The following is a 23,588-nucleotide window of genomic DNA, read 5'->3' on the forward strand; positions in this document are numbered from 1 at the left end:
TGCTGGACAAGACACGATTCTGGTGCGGTTTGTCATCTCTTTGCAAAGCAGGTGGGAGGTTAAGCACCTCCTTAATGTTTCTAGGAGACCTGGATTCCACATTTAGCTCAGTCTGGGAAATTTTCATGATTTTTGTTTTGTTTCGTTTTTGGGGGGAGAAAGGTCTCATAAATTTGGAATATCTAAGAGCTGATTATTCTTTACTATTGAAGCTTTCTGTATGTTAAATGGAACATAAAGTTGTATACTAAATATTTTCTGCCACCTTTGGTTCTAAAAAATCTATATGTCTGAAATTTGATTTATAATGAACAAAAACCAAACGTAAGCAGTTATAAGAAATCAACCTGTTGGGGAGCCTGGGTGGCTCAGTCTGTTAAGTGTCTGCCTTTGGCTCAGGTCATGATCCTGGTCCTGGGATCGATCCCCATGGAGCGGGGAGCCTGCTTCTCCTGCTCCCTCTGCTGCTCCCCCTGCTTGTGCGCTCGCTCACTCTCTGTCAAATAACTAAATAAAAATCTTTAAAAAAATGTAAAAAAAAAAAAAAAAAAATCAACCCATTAGCTCACCAGAGAGTGGCTTTGGTGATCTAGTCTGCATTTGAAGGCAAGCACTCTTGGATCTGAACTATTATTTATGGGAGCATTTTCTGTCATGCTTTCAAAGTTGAGCTAACAGTTAGACCTTTTTATTTTTATTTATTTATTTTTGAGATTTTATTTATTTATTTGACAGTGAGAGACAGCAAGAGAGGGAACACAAACGGGGAGTGGGAGAGGGAGAAGCAGGCTTCCCGCGGAGCAGGGAGCCCGATGCAGGGCTCGATCCCAGGACCCTGGGACCATGACCTGAGCCGAAGGCAGACGTTTAACGACTGAGCCACCCAGGTGCCCACAATTAGACCTTTTTAATTTTTTCTATAAATCAGTGTGCTTTGTCTCAAACAAATGTGTGACACTGAAGTGTGAGTTCGTAGTCACTCAGATTTAGTTTGTACTGTTGCTGTGGTACTGATCAGTTGTCTTTTGTCCTCTCCCTGCAGGCTTCTAGTCAGTGCCTCCCAGGATGGCAAACTGATCATCTGGGACAGCTACACAACAAACAAGGTAAGGACTGCAGAGTCCCCTCCCTGGGAAACCAGCCCCGGAGGGGGCGGGCTTCTGACCTCTAGTCCCGTTGTGTAGAAACATACCACACAGGACAGGGAGGGGAATCACAGTGAGTTTTGTTTTCAGTGTGAAGCCGAACCACGTGGCTAGCACATGCTACTAGTGTCTTCTGCTGTGGGTCATGGTCTCATTGCATGGCAGGTGGGAGCTAAGTCCCTCCGTAATGGTTCTGAAGGACCTGGATTCCAGAGTTAGTTCAGCCTGAGAAAGTTCATGTTTTATTTAAAAATGTAGAAATCCAGCTTTTCGTTTAGTTATTCGTTTTTATAAGAGATAATCTGAAAGGCACTGTACTTTGAAGTATAAATTAAATTCTTTTAAATACTTAATCCAAGGTTGTAGTGAATGAGGAAGTACTTACTGTCACTTGGTCCATATGTAGGAAAAGATCAGACTCAGTCATTTTTATTGGAGAGTCCTGAGATTGCGGTATTTATAACAAATCTATCCCAAACATGGGGAGGACTGTGGCAGGATTAATTACAATGTCGTTTTGTTACTTCACTAAAAATATTTTGTTTCGTAAATCAGTTTATAGCCATTTTGACAGGTTTGTGAACTGTTTTCTTTTTAATGTATAATCTGGATTAGAAGGCTCTAAAACTATTACTTAGGTGCATACCTAACCATAAATTGTGACCTTAACAAGATTGCAGATTAAATTGGTGTGCAGCACTGGATTTTTTTTTTTTTTTTTAAGCTGAGATCAGGAGTCAGATCACTAATCAACTGAGCCACCCAGGTGCCCCATGGATTTCTTATTAAATTAGTACTTTATCTGACTGGCCACATGTATAAATTATTTTCAAAATAATTCTGGCCGTTATTTTGTCGTGTCACCTTCTCTGCAATGAAGGTTGAAGACTGGAAATAGAATCATAGTGTCCTTAATTAATGTTTTTGAACTTGAGTGTGTCTGCATCATCTGTGTTCTGTCATTTAGGTCCATGCCATCCCTCTGCGTTCCTCATGGGTCATGACCTGTGCGTATGCCCCTTCTGGGAACTATGTGGCCTGCGGTGGCCTGGATAATATTTGCTCCATTTACAATCTGAAAACTCGTGAAGGGAATGTACGTGTGAGCCGTGAACTGGCCGGACATACAGGTACATGTTCTCACCAGTAACTTTAGAGCGGGAGATATTTGTCTGCCATGCGTTATATGCTTTGGACATGCACCTCTTCTCAATAATTATTTAATGAGTTGGTTGTAATAATGGCCAGAAACATTCTGAAAATGAAAGCAAAGACAGGCTTTGATATGTCTTCACTGGTAAGAAACCTTTGGATTAAGGTCACCATAGCATCCTGTTTTCAGGGATCTCAGGGACTTAGGTCACTGCCTTCATAGCTGGCAGCCACCCTTTTTTGTTTTATAGTAACGTAGTTCAATCTCTTAACCTTTTTTTAAGCCGTCCTGTATCTTGAGTGCCTTTCCACCAAGGTTTCCTCATCTACACACGCATGTATGCATACACACATATGTACACGTACAGATCCAGCCTGGCCCCCTTAATACACTTCATACCCACTAGCACTCTTGTTGAAAAGGGAACAGAATAGAGTCCTCTAGGTTGTTCTTTTGAACACAGCCAATTTTAAGGATTAGGTGGTATATTATTTTGCCAAGTTTAGTTTACCTGTGACACTTGTTATTCATAACAAAAAGCATAGTGTTGCTTTTTTTTAAGATTTTATTTATTTATTTGACAGAGAGAGACACAGCAAGAACAGGAACACAAACAGGGAGTGGGAGAGGGAGAACCAGGCTTCCCGCGGAGCAGGGAGCCCAATGCGGGGCTCGATCCCAGGACCCTGGGATCATGACATGAGCCGAAGGCAGATGCTTAATGACTGAGCCACCCAGGCGCCCCAACCATAGTGTTTCTGAAAAAGGAAGTCTTGTCCTAATATTTTACTTAGGTGGCTGTCTGCTCAGTTCTCGCAGTTACACCCCACGAGGCTCACCTACAGCACATGCAACCAAAGAAATGATCATAAGTGAAGGAGTAAATAATACTGCTTTTGACTCTAGTTAAGCCTTTTGTTATTTATTTATTTAAAGATTGTATTTATTTATTTGACAGAGACACAGTGAGAGAGAGAGCACAAACAGGGAGGAGTGGGAGAGGGAGAAGCAGGCTTCCCATAGAGCGGGGAGCCCGATGCGGGGGCTCGATCCCAGGACCCTGGGATCATGACCTGAGCCGAAGGCAGACGCTTAATGACTGAGCCACCCAGGTGCCCCAAGCCTTCTGTTAAATTAACTGTAGCAAGATAAGAGTATGTCTGTGGTCCTTTTTTTTTTAATTTGTGTGACTTTTTGTCTGTTTTTGTTAAAGTATAAATAGCATACAGTATTCTGTTAGTTTCAGGTGTACAGTGTAATTATTTAACACTTGTGTACACTGTTCAGTGCTCATCACAGTAAGTGTACTTAATCCCCTGTATCTGTTTCCCCCGTTCCCCTCCAACCTCCCCTCTGGCAGCCACCAGAGTTCAGTCGTATTGCTTGTCCTTTAAAGATGTGCTCCCTGCATTTCATCCATTTCTGTCCTGTGTTACCTCCTGCTCTCTGCTTGCTTTAGGGTTGCTTCTTTCGCAATTTTCTAGCTTCTTAAGGTGGAAACGAGACCTTTCTTTTTCTTTTAGACCTTTCTTTTTCAAATAGAAGCACTTAAAGCTATAAATTTCCCTCTAAACAGGGCTTTAACAGTGTTATCATTCAGCTTGAAGTATTTTTAATACCCTTTTGATTACTTCTTTGATTCATATGTTGCTTAGATATATGATGTTTAGTTTTCAAGTACCTGAAGTTTCCTTACACAACTTATTACTAATTTATAATTAAATTCCATTATGTTCAGAGAACATACTCTGTGGCATTCAGTTCTTTTCAGTTTATTGGGACTTGTTTTTAATGGAGCAGAGAGTGTCAGGATGAGCAGGCCACATACACTTGGAAACCGAATCTGTTTTGCAGTTGCTGGGCCATGTTGTCAGTGTGTTGGTTCGAGCCAGACTTTTGATCCTGTTCAAGTCACTCGTATCTTTACCTCTGTGAACTGCTGGGGGTGGATGTTAAGGGCCCTGATGATGGATTTATCACTTTCTCCCTTTAATTCTGGCAATTTTTGCTTCCTATGTTTTGAGCTCTGTTAGTAGAAGTATATAATCATGATGAAATGTCCCTTTTTCTCTCAGAATATTCGTCGTAAGTCGGCTTTATCTGATGTCAGTAGAGTCACTCCCGATTTCTGTTGTTTCCGCATGTTTTTTCCATCCATTTTCTTTCAGCTTGACTGCGTATTTATAAGTAGGGTCCCTCATAGACAGAGTATCGTTGGGTTGTGCCTTTTATCCGTTCTAAAGGTTCTGCCTTTGTAGTGGTACACGGGCCCGCTGCTATTGCATGTACAGTCGGCTTTGGCTCTGCCGTGCCAGGACTTGCTCTGCTTTCCTGCCCTCTGGGTTCGATACTGACCTCATCTCTTAGAGTACTAGCTGAGTTTATCTGTTGGCCCATTTGGTTTCCACTGTGCATTAATTTTTAGTGGTTTATCTAGGGATTACAGTGTACATTCATAACTTTTCATGGCCCACTGAGAGTTAATATTGTATCAATTCATATAAAATACAAGAGCCTTGTAGCCGGAAAGGCCCATTTTTTCTGCCCTTTATCGTTCTTTTTTTTTTTTGAGAGAGAGAGAGAGTGCACAAACAGGGAGGGGCAGAGGGAGAGCAAGAATCTTAAGCGGACTCCACACCCAGCTTGGAGCCTGGCAGGGGGCGGGGACTCAGTCTCATGACCGTGAAGTCCTGACCTGGGCCGATATCAAGAGTCAGACCTCAGCTGACTGAGCCGCCCAGGTGCCCTCTGCCCTTCCTCCTTCTTTATCATGTTTTCATGGCTATTGATCTGTATGCCCCCATCATACATTGTTCTGCTTCCCCCTTCTTGGCCTTTTGAAGAAACTTGAATTGTCTTTTACTTCTACTCCAATATTTACCATCTCTAGTGCTGCTCCTTCCTTTCTGAGGATGAGAGTTTTCTTCTGCATTCTCTTCAGCTTGATGAGTTTGCATTAGTTTCTTATAGTTAGTGGAGGTCTGCTAGAGTGACTGCTCCATTTTCATTTTTCTGAAAATGCCACTTTTCTTTCATTCTTTTTGGAGGGGGTGGAGGGGAGAGAGCAGGGGGCGGGGGAGGGGCAGAGGGAGAAGGAGAGAGAGAGAGAGTCTTAAGCCAACTCCACGCCCAGCGCAGAGCCTGAGCAGGGCTCAGTCTCGCAACCCTGAGATCGTGATCTGAGCAGGAAACCAAAAGTCTGGATGCTCAACCGACTAAGCCACCCAGGTGCCCCAAAGAGGTGTTTTGTTTTGTTTTCTTAAGTTTTTATTTTATTTTTATTTTTTAAGGATTTTATTTATTTATTTGTGAGAGAGAGAGAGCACAGACGGGAGAGGGAGAAGCAGGCTCCCCGCGGAGCAGGGAGCCCAATGTGGGGCTCGATCCCAGGACCCTGAGATCATGACCTGAGCCGAAGGCAGACACAACCGACTGAGCCACCCAGGCACCCCTATTCTGTTTTTTTTTATTTTTTTGTTTTGTTTTTTGTTTTTTAAGATTTTATTTATTTGACAGAGAGATACATAGTGAGAGAGGGAACACAAGCGGGGGGAGTGGGAGAGGGAGAAGCAGGGAGCCCGATGCGGGGCTCGATCCCAGGACCCTGGGACCATGACCTGAGCCGGAGGCAGACGCTCAACGACTGAGCCACCCAGGTGCCCCAGCTCTTCTATTTTTTTAAGTAAACTCTGCCCCGAACGTGGAGCTTACACTCGTGACCCTGACATTGAATGTTGAGCACTCCGTGGACTCAGCCAGCCAGGTGCCCCTGTTTTCCTTCATTTTTGAAGAGTATTTCTGCTGGATATATTGATTTCTGGGGTTGACATTTTTTATCCTTTTAGCACTTTAAAGCTTTTTCTTTGTTTTCTAGCAGTTTGGTTTTCATGTGCCTTGGTGTGATTTTTCTTTGTATTTATTGTGCTTCAGCATCTTGAATTTGTAAAGTTTTTGTTCTTTACTAAATTTGGGACATGTTAGGCAGTGTCCTCAAACATGTTTCTGCTCTGTGGTGCCCTCTTCTTCCGCACTCCAGCGTGTGGGCTTTCCTGCCGTCCTGTGGGCTCCTGTGACTCTCCTTCCGCACTCCAGCGTGTGGGCTTTTCTGCCGTCCTGTGGGTTCCTGTGACTCTCTTTTTTCTGCAGAGTCTCCACCTTCTTCAGATCTGTCCTCAGGCTCATGTGACTTCTGTCACCCTCGATATTTTGACTACCCAGCAACTTGTATATGTCAGCTGTTCTGTTTTTAGGTTGTGAAATTTTTGTTTGCCTTTTAAAAAATATTCTTATTTTTCTGCTGAGGTTTCCTGTCTTTTTATTTATTACATGTATATTTGGTACCCTTCATAGTTACGAGAGCTGTCTTCAGAATTTTTGTCTGCCATTTCAACAGCGAATCCTCTTGAGCTTGGTCTTGGTGTCTCTTTCCTCTTCAGTATGGGTGACGTTTTCCTGTTAGTACGATTAGTACTTTTGAGTACTCCCCTGGATGTTGTGATGTGTCATGTTCTGGCGCACCCATGCTGCATCCTGTCAGGCCACCACAGAAGCCTTCTCTGTCCTTTTCCCGTCAGCCAGGCCACGTGGAGCGTGCTCTTTGCCTGGGTGGTTCAGATGTAAGCTTTGGGCACGTGGGCGTGTGATTGAGGGCTCCTCTTATGTGGATTTCTCCTTTCCACACTCGCTTCTTTCACTTTCTGACTGTGGGTGCCCGCAGATCTGTCCACTGGCTACTCAAGAAGGTTGGGCACAGATCTTACCCACGTGCTCTAAGATAGGGGCTGGCCATGAATACAGACTCAGGCCCTTTCTTTTTTCCAAGTGTAGCTCCCCTTCATTGTGTCTGCTTTTGTTTCCTGTGCCTTTAGATGTTGGTTGGTTTGTTCGTTTTAATGATTTTATTTTTTAGCAGTCTCCACACCCAACATGGGCATGAACTCATGACCTTAAAATTAAGAGCTGCACACTTCACTGAATGAGCCAGCCAGGCACTCCTGTTTGTCCAGAGCTCGTAGTTGTTTTCTGTGGGAAAGTTGCTCCCGTGGTAGTTCCTACCCGCTGCCCCACCACTGGAAGCCAGAGCAGGCTGTCCGCAGGTCCTTGTAAGCTGTGTGACTGTCCAGTGCGCACACTTCATAAACCACTTTGTTTATCGCATTGATGAACTTCCAGCACGTAAAACACATACGTTCTTAATGTTTATCAATCCCTGATTTATCATCAGATTCAGTATATTGACTTCTATTTTTAATTAAGGCTTTAGATTTTTTAACTGCATTTGTCGAAACAAATAAAATGAGTCTTAGAGGAGATATTTTGAAATTTATTTCCTTCCTATGTCATGAAATTTTACTTCCTGGAAGTTGAGTGGTTTCTTTTTTTTTTTTTTTTTAAAGATTTTTTTTATTTATTTGAGAAAGAGAGCATGAGAGGGAGGAGAGTCAGAGGGAAGAAGTGGGGGGAAGGAGGGGAGAGAGCTGGTGGCGGGGAGGGGCAGGGAGCTGAGCAGGGAGCCCGATGGGGGACTCGATCCTGGGACTCTGGGATCATGACCTGAGCCTAAGGCTTTTGCTTAACCAACTGAGCCACATAAGCGTCCCTGTTGAGGGTTTCTTTCTTTCTTTTTTTTTTTGAAGGTTTTATTTATTTATTAGAGAGAGAGAATGAGAGACAGAGAGCAAGAGGGAAGAGGGTCAGAGGGAGAAGCAGACTCCCCGTTGAGCAGGGAGCCCGATGTGGGACTCGATCCCGGGACTCCGGGATCATGACCTGAGCCAAAGGCAGTCACTTAACCAACTGAGCCACCCAAACACTTGGTCTCTAAAGAGTATGTGTTCCTTTCTTCAGACATGATACATAGTTTTCAGCTTCAAGTCAATAAAAGTTTAAATCTCACAAGCTGAAACTAGTCTTATTTTTATCAGAGAGTAAAGGTGTGAACTGGTAGTGGGTTCAGCATCTGAGGGTTTGCTGTCTTTGTCTCGTCTCAGACCTGAGCATCCATTCATCACTTACGATGCCTCTCTCTGACCTGAGCATTAGGTTGAGAACTCTTGGTTAAGCCACGGTTGGGACATTTTCTTGTAGAATCTTAGAAACCCGGTTGCACAAAATATGCCTGTGCATGCTTTCATCCTTCCAGCGTACTGAGTCCTTCCTAGTCGTATCTGATAGTCCCAGGACAGGAATCATGTACACTCAGCTTCAGGGGTAAGGCTCTTCGTAATCAGTTGTGTTCTGCTATTGTTTCCATGGAATATAAAGGCGCATATGGAACAAACAGAAGCGTCTTTCTCTAGAGTCAGCTACCCAGGGTTTGGAAACTCTCTGCCAGTACTTCAGAGAGGAACTCTAAGATGGTGCTCGGTCTTACAGAGTAAAGGATGCCCTCTGGAAGCGGCTCATGGACTGAATTCACAGTGATTGAGATGGGACATTTATTATCATTAGTATATGGTATAAATTTATATATATATTATATAGTATAAATATAAATGTATTACATACAGAACACAACTTTCTGAGTGCTGTTTTGGTGGAAATCCTAATGTTTGAGAAATGAGGAACTCCCTGAAGACTTATATCTGACCAAGGTGTCAGGCCTGGTGTCACAGACTGTTCTCAGAGCAGGCCCCTGCTAATGAGGAAAGGACTGACACCTGCACTTAGAGGTTCCTTCCTTCCCAAACGTCTCATTGCAGTGTGGACACACTGCCCTTCCTGACATCGTTCTGGTCATGATGGCTACAGAGGCATAAACATTTTGATCAAGAGTTTAGTCAGAGGGGCGCCTGGGTGGCTCAGTCATTAAGCGTCTGCCTTCGGCTCAGGTCTTGATCTCAGGGTCCTGGGATCGAGCCCCGCATAGGGCTCCCTGCTCCGCGGGAAGCCTGCTTCTCCCTCTGACCCTCCCCCTGCTTGTGTTCCCTCTCTCGCTGTCTCTCTCTCTCTGTCAAATAAATAAATAAATAAAGTCTTAAAAAAAAAAAAAAAGAGTTTAGTCAGAGGTTTTCTGGTACAACGTGGTATGTTCCTCAGTGACTGCCTAGTATTCCTGCCAAACCAGCAGTGGTGGCTAAAACTTTGTTTCCTAGGGATAGTTTGTTCATCTAATCTGAGGCTGAATATTTTACATTCCTGTGAAAGCACAGTGGACCGGACACATTGTCTGTTAACCACTTGTTTCTCTAGCACACGCCAGCAAACTTGGATGTAGGGGGAAAGATGTCTCCTCGTCATTCTGCTCCAGGGGTTATCATTGGGCTGCTCTTTGGCACCCTCTTCATTGGCAGTTAGTTAAGTGTGATGTGGTGTGTGTGTCACAGTCTGGGAAACTCAGGTCCCACTGCTCACTAAATAACCTCACGGACCATTCCCAGGGGGTTGGGCTGCCTGACACCTGGCTGGGTGCAGGGCTCACAGTGCCATCTGGGCGTGCTTGCCCCTTGGCTTCCCTCTGGATGGCTCCCTTGGCCCCCTTTCCACCTGCTCAGCAACCCCAGCAGAGAAAGAGCCTCTTTTCCTAGGGTGGCTGCAAGTCCTGGCCGTGCCTGCCACTGGCCACGCTGGGTTCCACACCCACCCCATCCAGCCTCCTGGATTGATTGCCTGGATCCAGACCTCACACCATCCTGCAAGGATGATGGCAAACTGCCCAAAACCCTGAGCTCTGAGAAGACGAGACCACACAGCCTTGTGAATGCATCTGAAGGTGTTTCTAGTCTGTTTTTGTTTTCATCTGATTCCATCTTCTACCATTAACGTTTTATAAGTTCGTCTCTCTTTGGGGACTGTAAACTCTCTTAACTTTTATTTATTTATTTATTTTAAAAGATTTTTATTTATTATTTGACAGAGAGATTGACAGCGAGAGAAGGAACACAAGCAGGGGGAGTGGCAGAGGGAGAAGCAGGCTTCCCTCAGAGCAGGGAGCCTGATGTGGGACTCGATCCCAGGACTCCAAGATCATGCCCCGAGCCGAAGGCAGCCGCCCAGCCAACTGAGCCACCCAGGCGCCCTCTCCTAACTCTTAATAAAACCCTTCTTAGGCACTTCCTCACTCTCACATCTTCAAGTTACTTCATCCTGTCTTTTTTTCCCTTTCCACCACACTCTGTGAACAGTGTGCTCTCACCGTCTGTGCTCGCCAGCTATCATGCGCACCGCAGAGTGGGGCAGGTGGCTTTCCCTCCAGCTCTGGGCTGCAACGCGCTCCCTCCCAGAGCGGAAGCTGCAGCGGACGCTGTGCAGGCACCGGCCTAGTGGGCACCCACAGCGGAGCCTTGTGTCTCTGACTCCAGCTTCGACTTAGCCAGAGCACCCAACCTGGTGCCCTGGTGGGCTCTAGGGCCGGGCTGGCCTAAACCACCACCATGTGCTCACTGTTGAAATTTGGGGGAATAACTTTAAATTCGCTTCCTTTGTGTTTTGAACCTATAATCTCACCCAGAACTATGATGTTTCTAAAGAGTTGAGAGAGTTCCATTACGTGCTGTTGTGTTCCTATTGCTGGATGTCTGGATGGTTTCCAGTTTGTCAGTAGTGTGAACATTCGTGTAGGTGAATGACCCCTCAAGCTCACAGCCATTTTCTTGGGATAACTTACCTTAGCTGGGCCTTTTGGTCTTGGGGCGGGGGTGCCACACGAGTCACTCTTCTGCCCACATGGGTGCTCTTGGCTTTGCTCTGTTGGATTAGTAGCGTCTCCAGACTCAGAAGTAAGTATATTTGCTTCTCTGGCAACAGATTCCCATCCAGGCAACATGCTCTGTCAGGATGTCCTGCCTCTGTCCTCCAGGCCTCAGCTGATAGCACTCCCTGATCTCCCCCCTGGTCCTTGACCCAAGCACCTGCTCTCTGCACTGCCTGTTTCAAGCCTCCTGTCTCTGGACTGTGGCAGCCTTGTCCCTGCACCATGCTGTCCCCAGCATGTCCTCACACTGTCATCCATGGTCTCTGTGAGGTGCATAGGGACACCCCATGCCAGTGCACCTCCAGACTCAGCACCCATGCTTGTTGGGATCTGTTTTCCCAGCCCCTCTATAGGCTCCCAAAAGACAGCAGCACCACTGGCTGGCCGCTATGTAGCACACCTCCAAACTTGGGGCAAACCCCACATACACAAACACACACACACCTGGTGGGGCTATCTTCACCTGAGGTAACCCCACTGTACGCACATATATACACGTGTCTACACAAACACAGCCCTCCCAGGTAGTTTATTCGTTCTTCAGTAACTGCCGCCGACTCTTCCAAGCTTCTTGAGTGCACAGATAGCTCTCCTGGGACCGTCCCCAGTTACTGGGGAGACTGCAGCTCATCAGAGAACTCAGTGCTGGTTAAACCACTGCGAGAATTGAGCCATGTATTTCTGATTTCAGAGCCCACATTCTTTTTTCTTTCTTTTTCTTTTTTTCTTTTTTGAGAGAGCACACGAAAGCAAGGGTGGGGGGAGGGGCAGCCGGAAAATCTCAAGCAGACTAGCCACCCAGCACAGAGCCCTCTATCCTGAGATCGTGACCTGAGCCAAAATCAGGAGTCCGCTGCTTTAACCTACTGAGCTACCCAGGCGCCCCTCAAAGCCTACATTCTGAAGCCACTGACTGTGTCCAGCCCGATGGCTCCTGTGAAGCTGTGCTGGTCTCGGAGCATATGGAGCGCAGTTGGGCCCTTCTGGAGGCTGGCCTGGTGCCGTCCGCCATGCTCACAGGCCACGTGACCCCGTGTTAGTGTTGGTGGGCCCCAGCCCAGTGCTCTTGAACATTGATGGCGCAGCACTTGTCCGTTAGTGCCATTTACAAGGTGGTTTCTACGCTTTCTGTCTGGAAGAAAAAAACATAAAAATATAGTATCTAGGGGCGCCTGCGTGGCTCAGTCGGTGAAGCTTCTGCCTTCGGTTCAGGTCATGATCTCAGGGTCCTGGGTTCGAGCCCCACATTGGTCTCTCCACTCTGTGGTGAGTTTGTTTCTCCCTCTCCCTCTGTGATCTCCTTTGCTTTCACTTCCTCTCAAATAAATAAAGTCTTTAAAATATATATATACATATAGCATCTAAAAAGATATAGATACGTATAAAATATCTAAAAAGATATAGGTATATATAAAATATCTACCTAGTTATTGTTTTGTTCTGTTTTTTAAGGATATCCCTTTATTTTTGTTTATAAGATTTTATTTATTTGAGAGAGTGAGCGGGGAGAGGGGCCGAGGGAGAGGGAGAAGCAGGCTCCCCGCTAAGCAGGGAGCCTGGATCCCAGGACCCCGGGTTCATGACCTGAGCTGAAGGCAGATGCTTAGCTGACTGAGCCACCCAGGTGCCCCCTGGTTACTGTTTTTTGTCTCTCAACGTACAAAATATAAAGAGGACCAAGAAATGAGTTACAAGATTGTGAGCAGGCAGCCCTGACTTTAATTAAAAGTAGTATTTGTATATGTATTTTGGAAGCTCCAACTATGGAAAGTTAGGGAATGAATGTGGAAGGCCACCCTCCCTAACAGTGCCTCCCGCCTCCCTCCACATGAACACTGTCCAGCAGGCCTTTAGGACTTAGAGAGGGGAGACTACCCTGCCCCTCCTCTTCACCTGATGGGTCTTAGTGTCCACAACCTGCGTGGTGCACAAGGTGGACAGAGACCATCTTGGAGATCATGTTTCTTTGGGGCATTGACCTAGGTGTGTCTTGCCTGGCCTTCCAGCACCGGCTGGAGTCTCCACGACTCTCCTGTCCTGCCTTCCCTGCACCCCTGAGTCAGACAGGCTGAGGCTAAGATGGTGCAGCGTGAGGGTCAGTGGAGGGCCCGCTGGATACCTCGCGGGATGTGGTTGGACACCCAGCATTGGCTTCTGGGAAGGAGGGGTATGTGAGTTGACTGGAGTAATGTCAGATGCACCAGGAAGCAAATGCTGTTCTTGGAGAGGAACTTGAGCCGGAGCTTCAGCAGTCTCTCTAGACCCAGGACCTGGGGGTCCACAGAGCGGGTGGGGGCCACGGGTCAGGCGCAGTGTGGATTTGGTATCAGGTGATCTCTCAGCACAGGCCACTCCTCACCTAGCTGGGCATTGATTCACCCCTGGGCTCCCTAGTGTCCCTATGGATGGACATGACCTGGGCTCTGGGAAGTGCTTGACCATACATCCTTTTCTAGGCACATAGATAATATTTAAAAATCGTCATCCCTAAATATTTTGATAATATTTCTTAGATAAATGCTCTGTTTTCCCTATATTCTTTTTTCTTTCAATGTTTTATTTATTCATGAGAGAGAGAGGCCAGAGGCAGAGGGAGAAGCAGGCTCCCCACTGAGCAGGGAGCCTGATGCAGGACTCGATCCCAGGACCCTGGGACCACGACCTGAGCCGAAGGCAGCCGCTTAACCATCTGAGCCACCCAGGCACCCCTTCCCTGTATTCTTATACTTTCCATACCAAAACCCTTCTGTGGTTTTCTTCCTTGTGTGGATTTTGTTTTTATTACCCTGTTTTGCCCAGCATCGTATGTAGCTCCGGTGTGGACCAGGAAGAAAGGTGTCGGGGCCGATCTGGCAGGGGCGTCCCGTCCTCTCAAGAGAGGCAGTGTTGCTGCCCCTTCAGTCGGACGTCTGGCCAGCCCACTCACTGGGCACACTCCTCCCGGGGATAGATTGGTTTACCCTGCATTTCCAGTTTTTAGGGTCACTTACAGTGGAACAAAATTACAAACCGTGATAAACAGCTAATTAAGTAGAAATCGTAATGTATAGGTACTGCAAAATCGGTTTTTTGTTTTACCTTTCCTCATACGAAAAGTTGATCAAGGTTAGGGATCTCAGTATGTCCCACCCTCAGCAGCCCAGTCTTGGCTCCACACGCTCGGCAGGGTGGGTACTGAGGCAGCACACGACTGTTTCCATGCCACCTGGACTACTGTAGCATCCTATAGAAAACAAATCCATTGCTCCGCTTGGCACCCCAATCCCAGCCCTGACCATGCCTTCCTGGAGGGCCCAGGAGGCCTCTGCAGACCACCCTCTCCCCGTCCTCACGTGTGCACACTCCCTCTCCCCGCTGGAGTGTGAACTCCGGGAGGGAATAAAGCGCTCCTCTGATCACGGATATGTTCCATGCGCTGGGGTACGTTGTTGTGGGATGAGTGGGTGTGTGAATGGGAAGGGAACCTCTGTCCCCACACGTGGATAAGACGAGCAGAGATGGAGTGTGTTCCTTGCACCTGCGCAGTGTTTGCCGGTGTGCAGGACAGGTTGCTCGCCACCTCCCGTTTGTCCTGGGTCGCACGCCTCCCGGCCTGTGGGCTGTCAGCAGTGCCTGTGCTGCCTCCTTTATTCGTTACTGCGTGCGTGTGAGGCCGCGGCTGGGGTTGCTGACAAGGCAGTGGTCTTCACCTACATGTGGGACTTCGAGGTGCAGTCATCCCGCCAGTGTGTTTTTCTATTTACAGGACCTTAGAATCAGGGTGGGATGGGGTGGGGTGGGGCTTGCATATCAGGGTCATCATCTGTGTCTGTTTTCCAGGTTACCTGTCCTGCTGCCGCTTCCTGGATGACAATCAGATCGTCACCAGCTCTGGGGACACCACCTGGTGAGCATCTGAGCGCCATGCCTTTCTCACACTGCTCGCCTTAGATGTGTAGGAAATAAGATTCTTGACATTAATTAGGCCATCTTTTATTAGTTTGAAGTGGCCGTGAGGCGTCAAACACAAGTGCGTGAGTGATGAGTGAGTTCATTTTACTCTACAGATTTTAAAGCTCAAAAGTTTAATTTTGAACAAGGAAGAACTGACTCATAGACGTTGAAGCTGCAGCTGCACAAGAAATGCCTGCTTTTCTTTCCCCTGCACATACTCCCTGGCTGGGCGACACTCAGCAGCCCCCTGGGGGAGCGGGTGTGCTTGCATCCCCCTCAGTAGAGCGCCGAGCCATGTGGACCCAGCAGGGCTCAGAAGGAGCAGGGGTCACAATTGCAAGTGGATTGTGTCAGACTTCTGAGTTCAAGCTGTTCTCTTACTTAGATTTAGAAGCCCACTTACACAATCTCTAGAACGTTTTCATTTTTGGCCCCAGGGCGTGCAGTTTAAATGATCAGATAGGTTGGTTGGTTGCTTGGTTGCTTGGTTGGTTTTGGATGCAGAACACATTTTTAATAGTTTCCTGTTTAAAAGAGTAAGCCATCTGCTGAGGCTAGAGGTTTGACTTCAGGGTTTCTACATTGTTTTGTTTGGTTCAGATAGGTATTTTATGAGTCATTTTAGACTTAAACTGTCCTGGGGGCTTTTCTGGTCTTTGAGGCATGATGTGGTGGAATGCCCTGTGCCAGGGCCTGACTCCCATATCTAGCTGTCCTGGTCTACAATGCGTCCTTTTTGTATAAACTGTGTAAGTTCACAAAAGGTGTATATTCTAGACTGTCAGTTTTGGGAAGAATTTCTTTATTAGAAGGTATTTTTTAAAGCTTTTTCATTTATGAATAAGTGTTTTTCGGAGTCCTGGGCACACCTCATTTCCTCCCTGTAGTCCCCCAGGCCCTGAGCAAGGAAGCCCTCTACCCACTGTAGGTGTAAACGGTGTTTGCGCCTGAGCCAGATTTCCTGGGAGGCTGGGATGAACTGAGCAGTTTGCAGTGTTGACGCCTCCTAGCGTCTGAAGCGCAGCAACAGCGTGTGCCCCACTCATAGCTCTGTCCGCATCTTACCTGACACCTGTCAGTAGCCGCTCACGCTGACACCACGGGGCACCAAACTCAGGGCTGCCACCATATGGCGCACTCGCCACTCACTCTCCCACATGTGGCTCCAGGGGAGGGCCGTGGGGTCTCAGCCTTGCTCTGAGCCATTTGTTTACCTGGTGGTGTCTCCGTGTCCTAGCCTCTGGCCTTGGCATGCCAGAGGCCACGGAGCCACAACAGTAGACTCACGTTCTCTGCCCCCTCTGGGACACCTCCAGGAGCTCCCTGCTGCTCCTTGCAAACCCACACAGAGTGCAGCTCACTGGCTTCCTCTTGGTTGGTGTCTGAGTTGGCATAGAGATAACGGTTACTCCGAAGCCCGTGGCACATTCTCATCTTGTATTTTGTTTGTTTGCTTTGTTTCCCTTCCAAACACAGTCACATTACAAAATTTAGAATTGTCAGGCAAAAAAGCGCAGAGGTTTGCTATGGTCCTAGATGGTTTGAAGGACAGTCCCTGACTGGTTGCCTGACAAAGTGAGGTGACTGCTTGTCGTGTGTTCCTGCTGCAGTGCTCTGTGGGACATCGAGACCGGCCAGCAGACGACCACGTTCACTGGACACACTGGGGATGTTATGAGCCTTTCTCTTGCTCCCGACACCAGACTGTTTGTTTCTGGTGCTTGTGATGCTTCAGCCAAACTCTGGGATGTGCGAGAAGGGATGTGCCGGCAAACTTTCACTGGCCATGAGTCTGACATCAATGCCATCTGCGTGAGTAGGGGGTGAAGATGTGGGTTTGGGGGCCTTTGCCAGCCATCAGCAAGTTAGATTACTTCTTTTTTTTTTTTTTTAAGATTTTTATTTACTTATTCATGAGAGACAGAGAGAGAGAGAGAGGCAGAGGGAGAAGCAGGTTCCCAAGGAGCAGGGAGCCCGATGCGGGACTCGATCCCAGGACCCTGGGATCATGACCTGAGCTGAAGGCAGACACTTAACAACTGAGCCACCCACGCACCCAAGTTAGATTACTTCTTGTATGCTGCTGAACACATCAAGTTTTAAAATGTGTTCGGGTTGGATGTTCTGTCTTTTGTATGCAACTATAACCTATTTCACAAAAACTCCTATGGAAAACTTAGCTGTGATGCAGTCTGTCCTCGTGACACCAGCTAATTCTGTGCTAACTGTTCACCTCACAGATGTTGGGGATGGGCCTGTTGTGTGCAGGTACCTGCTCCCAGCCCCGGGGCAAGCCAGGGATTGGGACCGGCTTCCCTCCAGCTGGGGGGCAGTGAGGCAGTAGCTAAGCCAGTCAGCACAGCCTCTTCGGAGCAGGAGGCCAAGGCTGAGCTGTGAGCAGGAACCTTGCACCCTCAGCCCCTCCCTGTGGCTGGGGCACAGCCAGCAAAAGGAGCCTTCCCTTTGCCTCGTCACCCTGACGTGAGGGGCTCTTGCGAGAAGATGTGAAGGGTGGTATCTGGTTGGTTGGGGCTGGGGGTCCCTTCTCCATGAGGCTTGTCTGGCTGCTGGCGGCCCTCAGGGGTGACCATACTCTTCCTGATCCCCTGGAAAACAGTCATGAAATGAAGTCTACTCTGGGGACGACAGTGGCTGTGGCTGCCCCAGTACTGATGCCCTCAGGTCAGGGTGCCCGGGGTGGCTGCCGCTCCGACCCGCTGGCTGCCCGAGCCCAGCCCCTGCTGACCTTTCCCTCCTGTGGCAGCGGCAGCCCTGCTGTCGGGCAGTCCCATTTCCAGTACTTCTCTGTGCATTTGCATACTCTCTTCACTTGCTTTTCTAGTTCTTTCCAAATGGCAACGCATTTGCCACTGGCTCGGATGATGCCACCTGCAGGCTGTTCGACCTTCGGGCGGACCAGGAGCTCATGACTTACTCCCATGACAACATCATCTGCGGGATCACCTCGGTGTCTTTCTCCAAGAGTGGGCGCCTCCTCCTCGCAGGGTACGATGACTTCAACTGCAATGTGTGGGACGCACTCAAGGCCGACAGGGCAGGTAGGTGTTTGCTGGGCCTTCCCGGGCCTCCTTATGTTCAGGTAGCACTTTTGAGGATGGACATGATGCACCGAGGCTGAAATGTTTAGGTTTGTGCCCGTCGTGCCGCTAAGAAACATGTGCCGTGCCTGAGTACACCTGCCTGCCCCGCGGCATGGCCTGGCGGAGGGATGGGGGACAGGCCAGGGCATCCGTACCCGGGCTCTCAGGGCACACGGGCTTCCTTAGCACCAGAAGTTCTCCTTGCACGCACCGTGTGAGGTGCACATGGACAGCCGCAGTGGGCAGGACAAGGCGAACTGCTGGGTCTTCAAGGCCCTCACTTTGCCTTCTCTCCCCTCTGGCTGTATGTGGTGGAACTGTATCATCTAAGTGTGGGGCACAGGCTTGGGCAGGTGTGCCCAGTGAAGTATAAAGTCTGAAGTTCACACATTGAGGGCAAGGGTGTGGTTGTCAAGTGCATTAAAACACACCTTGGGGGCGCCTGGGTGGCTCAGTTGGTTAAGCAACTGCCTTCGGCTCGGGTCATGATCCTGGAGTCCCAGGATCGAGTCCCACATCGGGCTCCCTGCTCGGCAGGGAGTCTGCTTCTCCCTCTGACCCTCCTCCCTCTCATGCTCTCTCTCCCTCAAATAAATAAAAAATAAAATGAAATTAAAAAAACAACAACAAAAAAAACCCACAGCTTGTACAGGGACGTCTGGTTGGCTCACTGGGTGAAGCGTATGACTCTTGATCTCAGGGTTGTTAGTTCAAGCCCCACACTGGGTGTAGAGAGTGTATATATATATATTTTTTTAAGATTTATTTATTTTAGAGAGAGCACGAGCAGGGGGAGGGGACAGAGAGAGAGAGAGAGAGAAGCGGACTTACCCACAAAGTGTGGAGGCAGACATGGGGCTCAGTCTCACCACCGTGAGATCGTGACCTGAGCCAAAACCAAGAGTCGGATGCTTACCTGGCTGAGCCATCCAGGCGCCCCAAAAATAAAAATCTTAAAAAATAATAATAAAACACAACTTGTACAAAAGATGAGAAACTTCCTGTATTAAACACAGACAGGCAACTGAATTGAATTGACACTTTCAGAATCTTTCAACTCTGTACCTTGGCAGGGGGAAGAATGGAGCATGACTGGGGGTCTCCTGGGGTTCTTTCCTTGACCTCCCACTTTCCGATGGATCTTTTCCCGCCCTGGGCTGAGCTCCCCTCCTGCTCCCCCTGCTCCCTCTCGCAGACCCCCTGCCCCCACTGCCTCTGCCCCGACAGTTCCCCGGTCACAGTGCCACGGCGGAAAACACTGTTCCGTCCAGCTGAGACTCTCTCTTTACTCAGCTGTGAAACTAAGGAGTGTAGGAAAGAGACAGGAGTTCTCTGAAGTTAGCCATCAGACTCTTCTGGACGGACATCGAGTGTTCGGGCTGATAATTATCCAAGCACAGACGCTGAGTGTCAACAGGGGCTTTTGTCTCTCTGTGGGTTCAGCGTGGGGTTACCGTGTGACATCCCATTGGCCCTCCCCCTCTTGCATCTGTCACCAGCCCTCTGTGTTTTGTGCCCTGTGCTAGGCTTCAGGGATTATAAACAAATGAAGAACAGCCCATGGCCTTATACTCTTGGGTTGTAATTGCCCTGAGATTGGGATGGTTGGAATTTTTTTTTTTTTAAGATTTATTTATTTTAGAGAGAGAGTGCACTAGTGGGAGAGGGAGAGGGAGAAAGAGTCTTGAGCAGACTCCACACTGAGCGGGGAGCCTGATGCAGGGTTCGATCTCATGACCCTGTGATGATGACCTGAGTGGAAATCAAGAGTCGGATGCTCAACTGAATGAGCCCCCTCAGGCGCCCCTTATTTAAGCTTCTTACCATCATGAGTATACTCAAGAGTTGGTGCAAGAGGCCCTGAGTTATTCACTGTGTGTTTTGTGCCTTTTTATCATGTCTGTTCCTAGTCATCATGCTGTCTTAATATGTTACCAGGTGCTCCAGTATATCTTTATTTTGTTTGAATACTTCCCCTGCTGTAGGTGCCTTCACATTGTTTTTAAGAGAGGAGTGTATTGAGCTTTACTCGCCGTGGCGGAGCATGGCTTCTCTTCCTCCTGGCGTCCTTTCCTGCCAGGGAGGTGTTGCGGGGGCTGGGCCTCAGCGTTTGGGGCCTTCCTCCACGTGTGGTTTTGCACCGAGCCCTGCAGAGCATCAGCACATCACTGCTTGGTGGGGCACCTCTGGGTCGCGGAGTGACTGGGCTCTCATCTGCTCTCAGGTGTCTTGGCTGGGCATGACAACCGCGTCAGCTGCCTGGGGGTGACTGACGATGGGATGGCCGTGGCGACAGGGTCCTGGGATAGCTTCCTCAAGATCTGGAACTAACGCGGACAGGTAACACAACGGCCCAGGTGCCCGCCCTGCACATAGCTCTGTGTACTTCTCACAGCACAGAGGAGTTCACAGTTGCTAGATTAATTTTGATGTTGAGTTGATTTGGAATTATGGTGAGGTGAGCCTTGCGTCCACCTGAAACAACATGCCCTTGGCAGCAGACAGGCGGGGTGAGCCTTGCGTCCACCTGAAACAACATGCCCTTGGCAGCAGACAGGCGGGGCGGGAGGAAGAGCAGTAGCACTGACCTTAGATGTTCTCTTTCTACATTTCTTTAAACTCTGTTTAAAACAGCAGCTGGACGTCGTGGCGACTGGAAGACCATTCCAACCTTGAAGCGTTACAGTGATAGCATTTCCAATCCACCCCTACTAACGTGGACGCCCTGCACCCCCTCAGAACTTCAAAAGGGCAAGACCTTTTCCTTCACTTATTGCTGAAACCAAGAGCACAATTCCCATGAAGAGAAGAATCTCTGTGCTGTAAACTCAAACAAATTGTGCATTCCTCCCGGGACCATTGTCTTTGTTTTCTTTTTTGTCTTGAAAAGGAAATACTATAATAAACGTGCTAACCAGAAGGTAAACTTGAGTGTAATTGCGAGGCAGACACACCTTTTCACTAGTTCATTTGAATTTTAGGTCAGTGACCCTGTTTTGTGCTGTTGATGCAAAACAAGTTGAGGATTTTATCTTGTAATCAGTTCTAAATTTCAGGTTGTGTTTGTAACAGAATTCTGCAAACATTCATATTTCCTTTTTAAAATATATTCCTTTACGTTCAGTAGTTACACAGAGGAAGAGGGTCTGGTGCAGCCTCTCTGAAATTGTTAATGATGTAAATTGAGTCCCTTGTTTTTTATTTTTTGTCTCGTGTCACATAATTGTTACGCACAAACACGGCATAGAAAGGAAGATGCTAATAAGGAAAGGAACCAAGCACATGCTGTGGATGGTCTTGAATGCGTGATGAATAGTAAACTCAGATTAGGCACCTTCTGCTCCCCGACCTGTCCCCCCTACCTTCTCAGTTCAGTCCTTAATCTCACCTTGGGTTTCCTTGTGAAGTCGGAGGGACGTTCGTAATAATAGCCTAACACTACCCTGCGCCCCACCCCCAGCCGTCAGGAACCTCTGTTTTCCAGAGAGGCGCCCGTCCTGTGCTTGGATAGTCAGTCAATTATTTGTGTATGAAACCATGTACAAATCAATGTTTTGAAAATAATGATCTCAAACTTTCTAAGTTAAATTTTAAAAAATTTGATCGTTTGCCATATTGGGTGGGTTTACTCTTAGAATCGCATGCTGTAGAAATGCTCAAAAGCGCATATAGGACTCAGTCCTTAGATGTTCTTTTTCTTTTAAGAAGTAACCTCTTTACAGTGTAACCACTGCGGCTCTGTCCACTCACGTCTGCACAAGTGTCGGGGGCAGGGCAGCCCGCAGGCTTCACGCTTGGGCAGCGGGATCAGTCACTCTTTCTTTCTTTCAAAAAAAAAAAAAAAAAAAAAAAGTCCTGTTCCAAATGATCACTGTTGGATTCGGGGGTGGGGGTGGGGGCAGGGAATGGAGACCCTGGCCTTCCTCTGTGAATTCCTCCTGGCCTGTCTTTGCCGTGGAGCCAGCCTTTTGCACCTGAGGCGGATCGTTGTCTAACACGCAGGCCTCCCGGGTCCCACCGGAGGCCGGTGTCCAGCAGCCGCGGTTGGACGGCAGTGCCGTGGGCTGCCTCCCTGCACCCTAGCCCCCTTCCCGCAGCAGCGGTGGCTCCTCTCTCCTCTTTCTGCAGCAGCCTGTGCACAACTGTGCTGTGACATGCAGGAGGCCTGGATCTGGCAGAGAGAATAAACACGAGCCCTCCTTCCTTCCCATCGACACCTCTGTAGAGCTCTCTGCACCCTGTGCCCCTCACTGTTTGTATTTAATTTTAAAGTCAGTGTATTGCAAGGAGGCTGGATGCAAGATAGATACTATATTAAACTGTACCGTTATTTAAGATGTAATAAAGCAGTTTGACATGAGGGACTTTGGTGTGGCTGCTTATTTGCAAGGCTGTTTGGGTTCCTGATGACAGCCATCGTCCCCCGGCTGCCCTAGTCGGTGAGGTCAGCCTGATCTGGTCATGTGGGCAGTGCCGTGGCTGCCCGCTTCTCTGCCAGGTCTTTGGTCCCCATCACCAAGAGTCCGTGAAAGGAGGGTCAGGTCCTCTGCCGGGTCCCAGCAGTTCTGCCACCACCCAGACCGGCCCCCCACCCCTACTTCTCAGGCCACTGCCCAGGGTGCATGGACTGTCCCCAGTGGCCCTCCCTCCGGTCTCTTGTCTTCCAGGCCTGAGCCCCTTGCTTCCTCTTCCCTCTGTTAAGATGTCTGAGGACATTACTCCTGCTGACTGAGTGGTTTTTATCTCAGTCTGGATAAAAAGAACTGTAGTGTGGAAGAAAAATAAGCATCTGCCACCAAGTCAGAACGGGCATATTCCCAAAGGACCTCCACCTGGGCAGGCCCATTCCTTCCTTACTCTACACGGTTGTCGGCCGTAACTTGGTAGTTTTCGTGGGTTAAACGCTGGTACTTTTTCATAAATAAGTGAAGACTACTCTCCATGGGAAGTACTGCCACCTGAGGCTCTGTTCTCCAATTATCAGCAAGATGGAGCAGCAGGGGCCTCCTGTGGGTTTCTGCGAGGACCAGGGGTGCTGTCTCCTCGGAGACTGGCAGCCTGAATGGTGGGTTTGCCTGGCTTCAGCCTCCTCCCCAACGGCTCCCTGAAAGACACTGCCCGTTGTCTTAGAAGAAAATGCCAGAGAGCATCCGAGGTGCCCCTGGGGCTGACAGCCGGAATCCTTGGGAGGGATGTTCTGGGATCAGAAAGCAGGTGGTAAGCCAGCCCAGGGGCACACCCTAGGATGGGCACAAGGTTGGCATGGGGTAAAATGGAACCCGGTAGTCTTCGGATGCCTACCTGTTCCTATCTCCTTCAGTGCCCCAGCCTGGCACCCAGCATGCCCCCCTGCCTAGGGCACAGAGCGGCCCTTTGCTGGCTCTGAGATTACTGTCCCACTTTCTCAGCAAAGCAGTCCCTGCAAACAGGCATCAGCCGGGGCATCTAGCAAGGAGCCCACGCTGCCGGGGCACACTGCTGATTCTCAACCTCCAGGCACAAAACAATCTTGTACGGACTGAGCAGACCCTTTAGCACTTGGCCTGAGCTGCTTGGGCAGTCCT

General features: G+C 48.5%; 1 protein-coding gene and 1 long non-coding RNA gene across 5 annotated transcripts in view; both read left to right on the top strand.

Annotated features, from left to right (window-relative positions):
* The window catches only part of GNB1 (G protein subunit beta 1), a 94,466-nt gene extending 72,082 nt beyond the window's left edge, over window positions 1-22,384 (top strand). For 3 of the 4 annotated variants that reach the window (XM_025856843.2, XM_025856844.2, XM_073903506.1), the window contains 7 exons: window positions 1,043-1,106; window positions 2,113-2,275; window positions 14,810-14,876; window positions 16,534-16,735; window positions 17,766-17,982; window positions 20,249-20,364; window positions 20,659-22,384. In XM_025856843.2, the coding sequence (XP_025712628.1) occupies window positions 1,043-1,106; window positions 2,113-2,275; window positions 14,810-14,876; window positions 16,534-16,735; window positions 17,766-17,982; window positions 20,249-20,355 (820 nt within the window). In that variant the 3' untranslated portion in view covers window positions 20,356-20,364; window positions 20,659-22,384. The remainder of the gene's footprint in view (window positions 1-1,042; window positions 1,107-2,112; window positions 2,276-14,809; window positions 14,877-16,533; window positions 16,736-17,765; window positions 17,983-20,248; window positions 20,365-20,658) is intronic. The other variant, XM_025856845.2, reaches the window with a different exon arrangement.
* On the top strand, window positions 7,800-13,851 carry LOC141374473 (uncharacterized). The gene is made up of 2 exons (XR_012381399.1): window positions 7,800-10,009; window positions 10,154-13,851. It is a non-coding gene; the product is annotated as an uncharacterized lncRNA (long non-coding RNA).
* Window positions 22,385-23,588: the final 1,204 nt, after the last annotated feature.

This window comes from Callorhinus ursinus, unplaced genomic scaffold, assembly GCF_003265705.2.
Source record: "Callorhinus ursinus isolate GAN/ISIS: 27379988/994484 unplaced genomic scaffold, GSC_fseal_2.0 scaffold18, whole genome shotgun sequence".
NCBI lineage: Eukaryota > Metazoa > Chordata > Mammalia > Carnivora > Otariidae > Callorhinus > Callorhinus ursinus.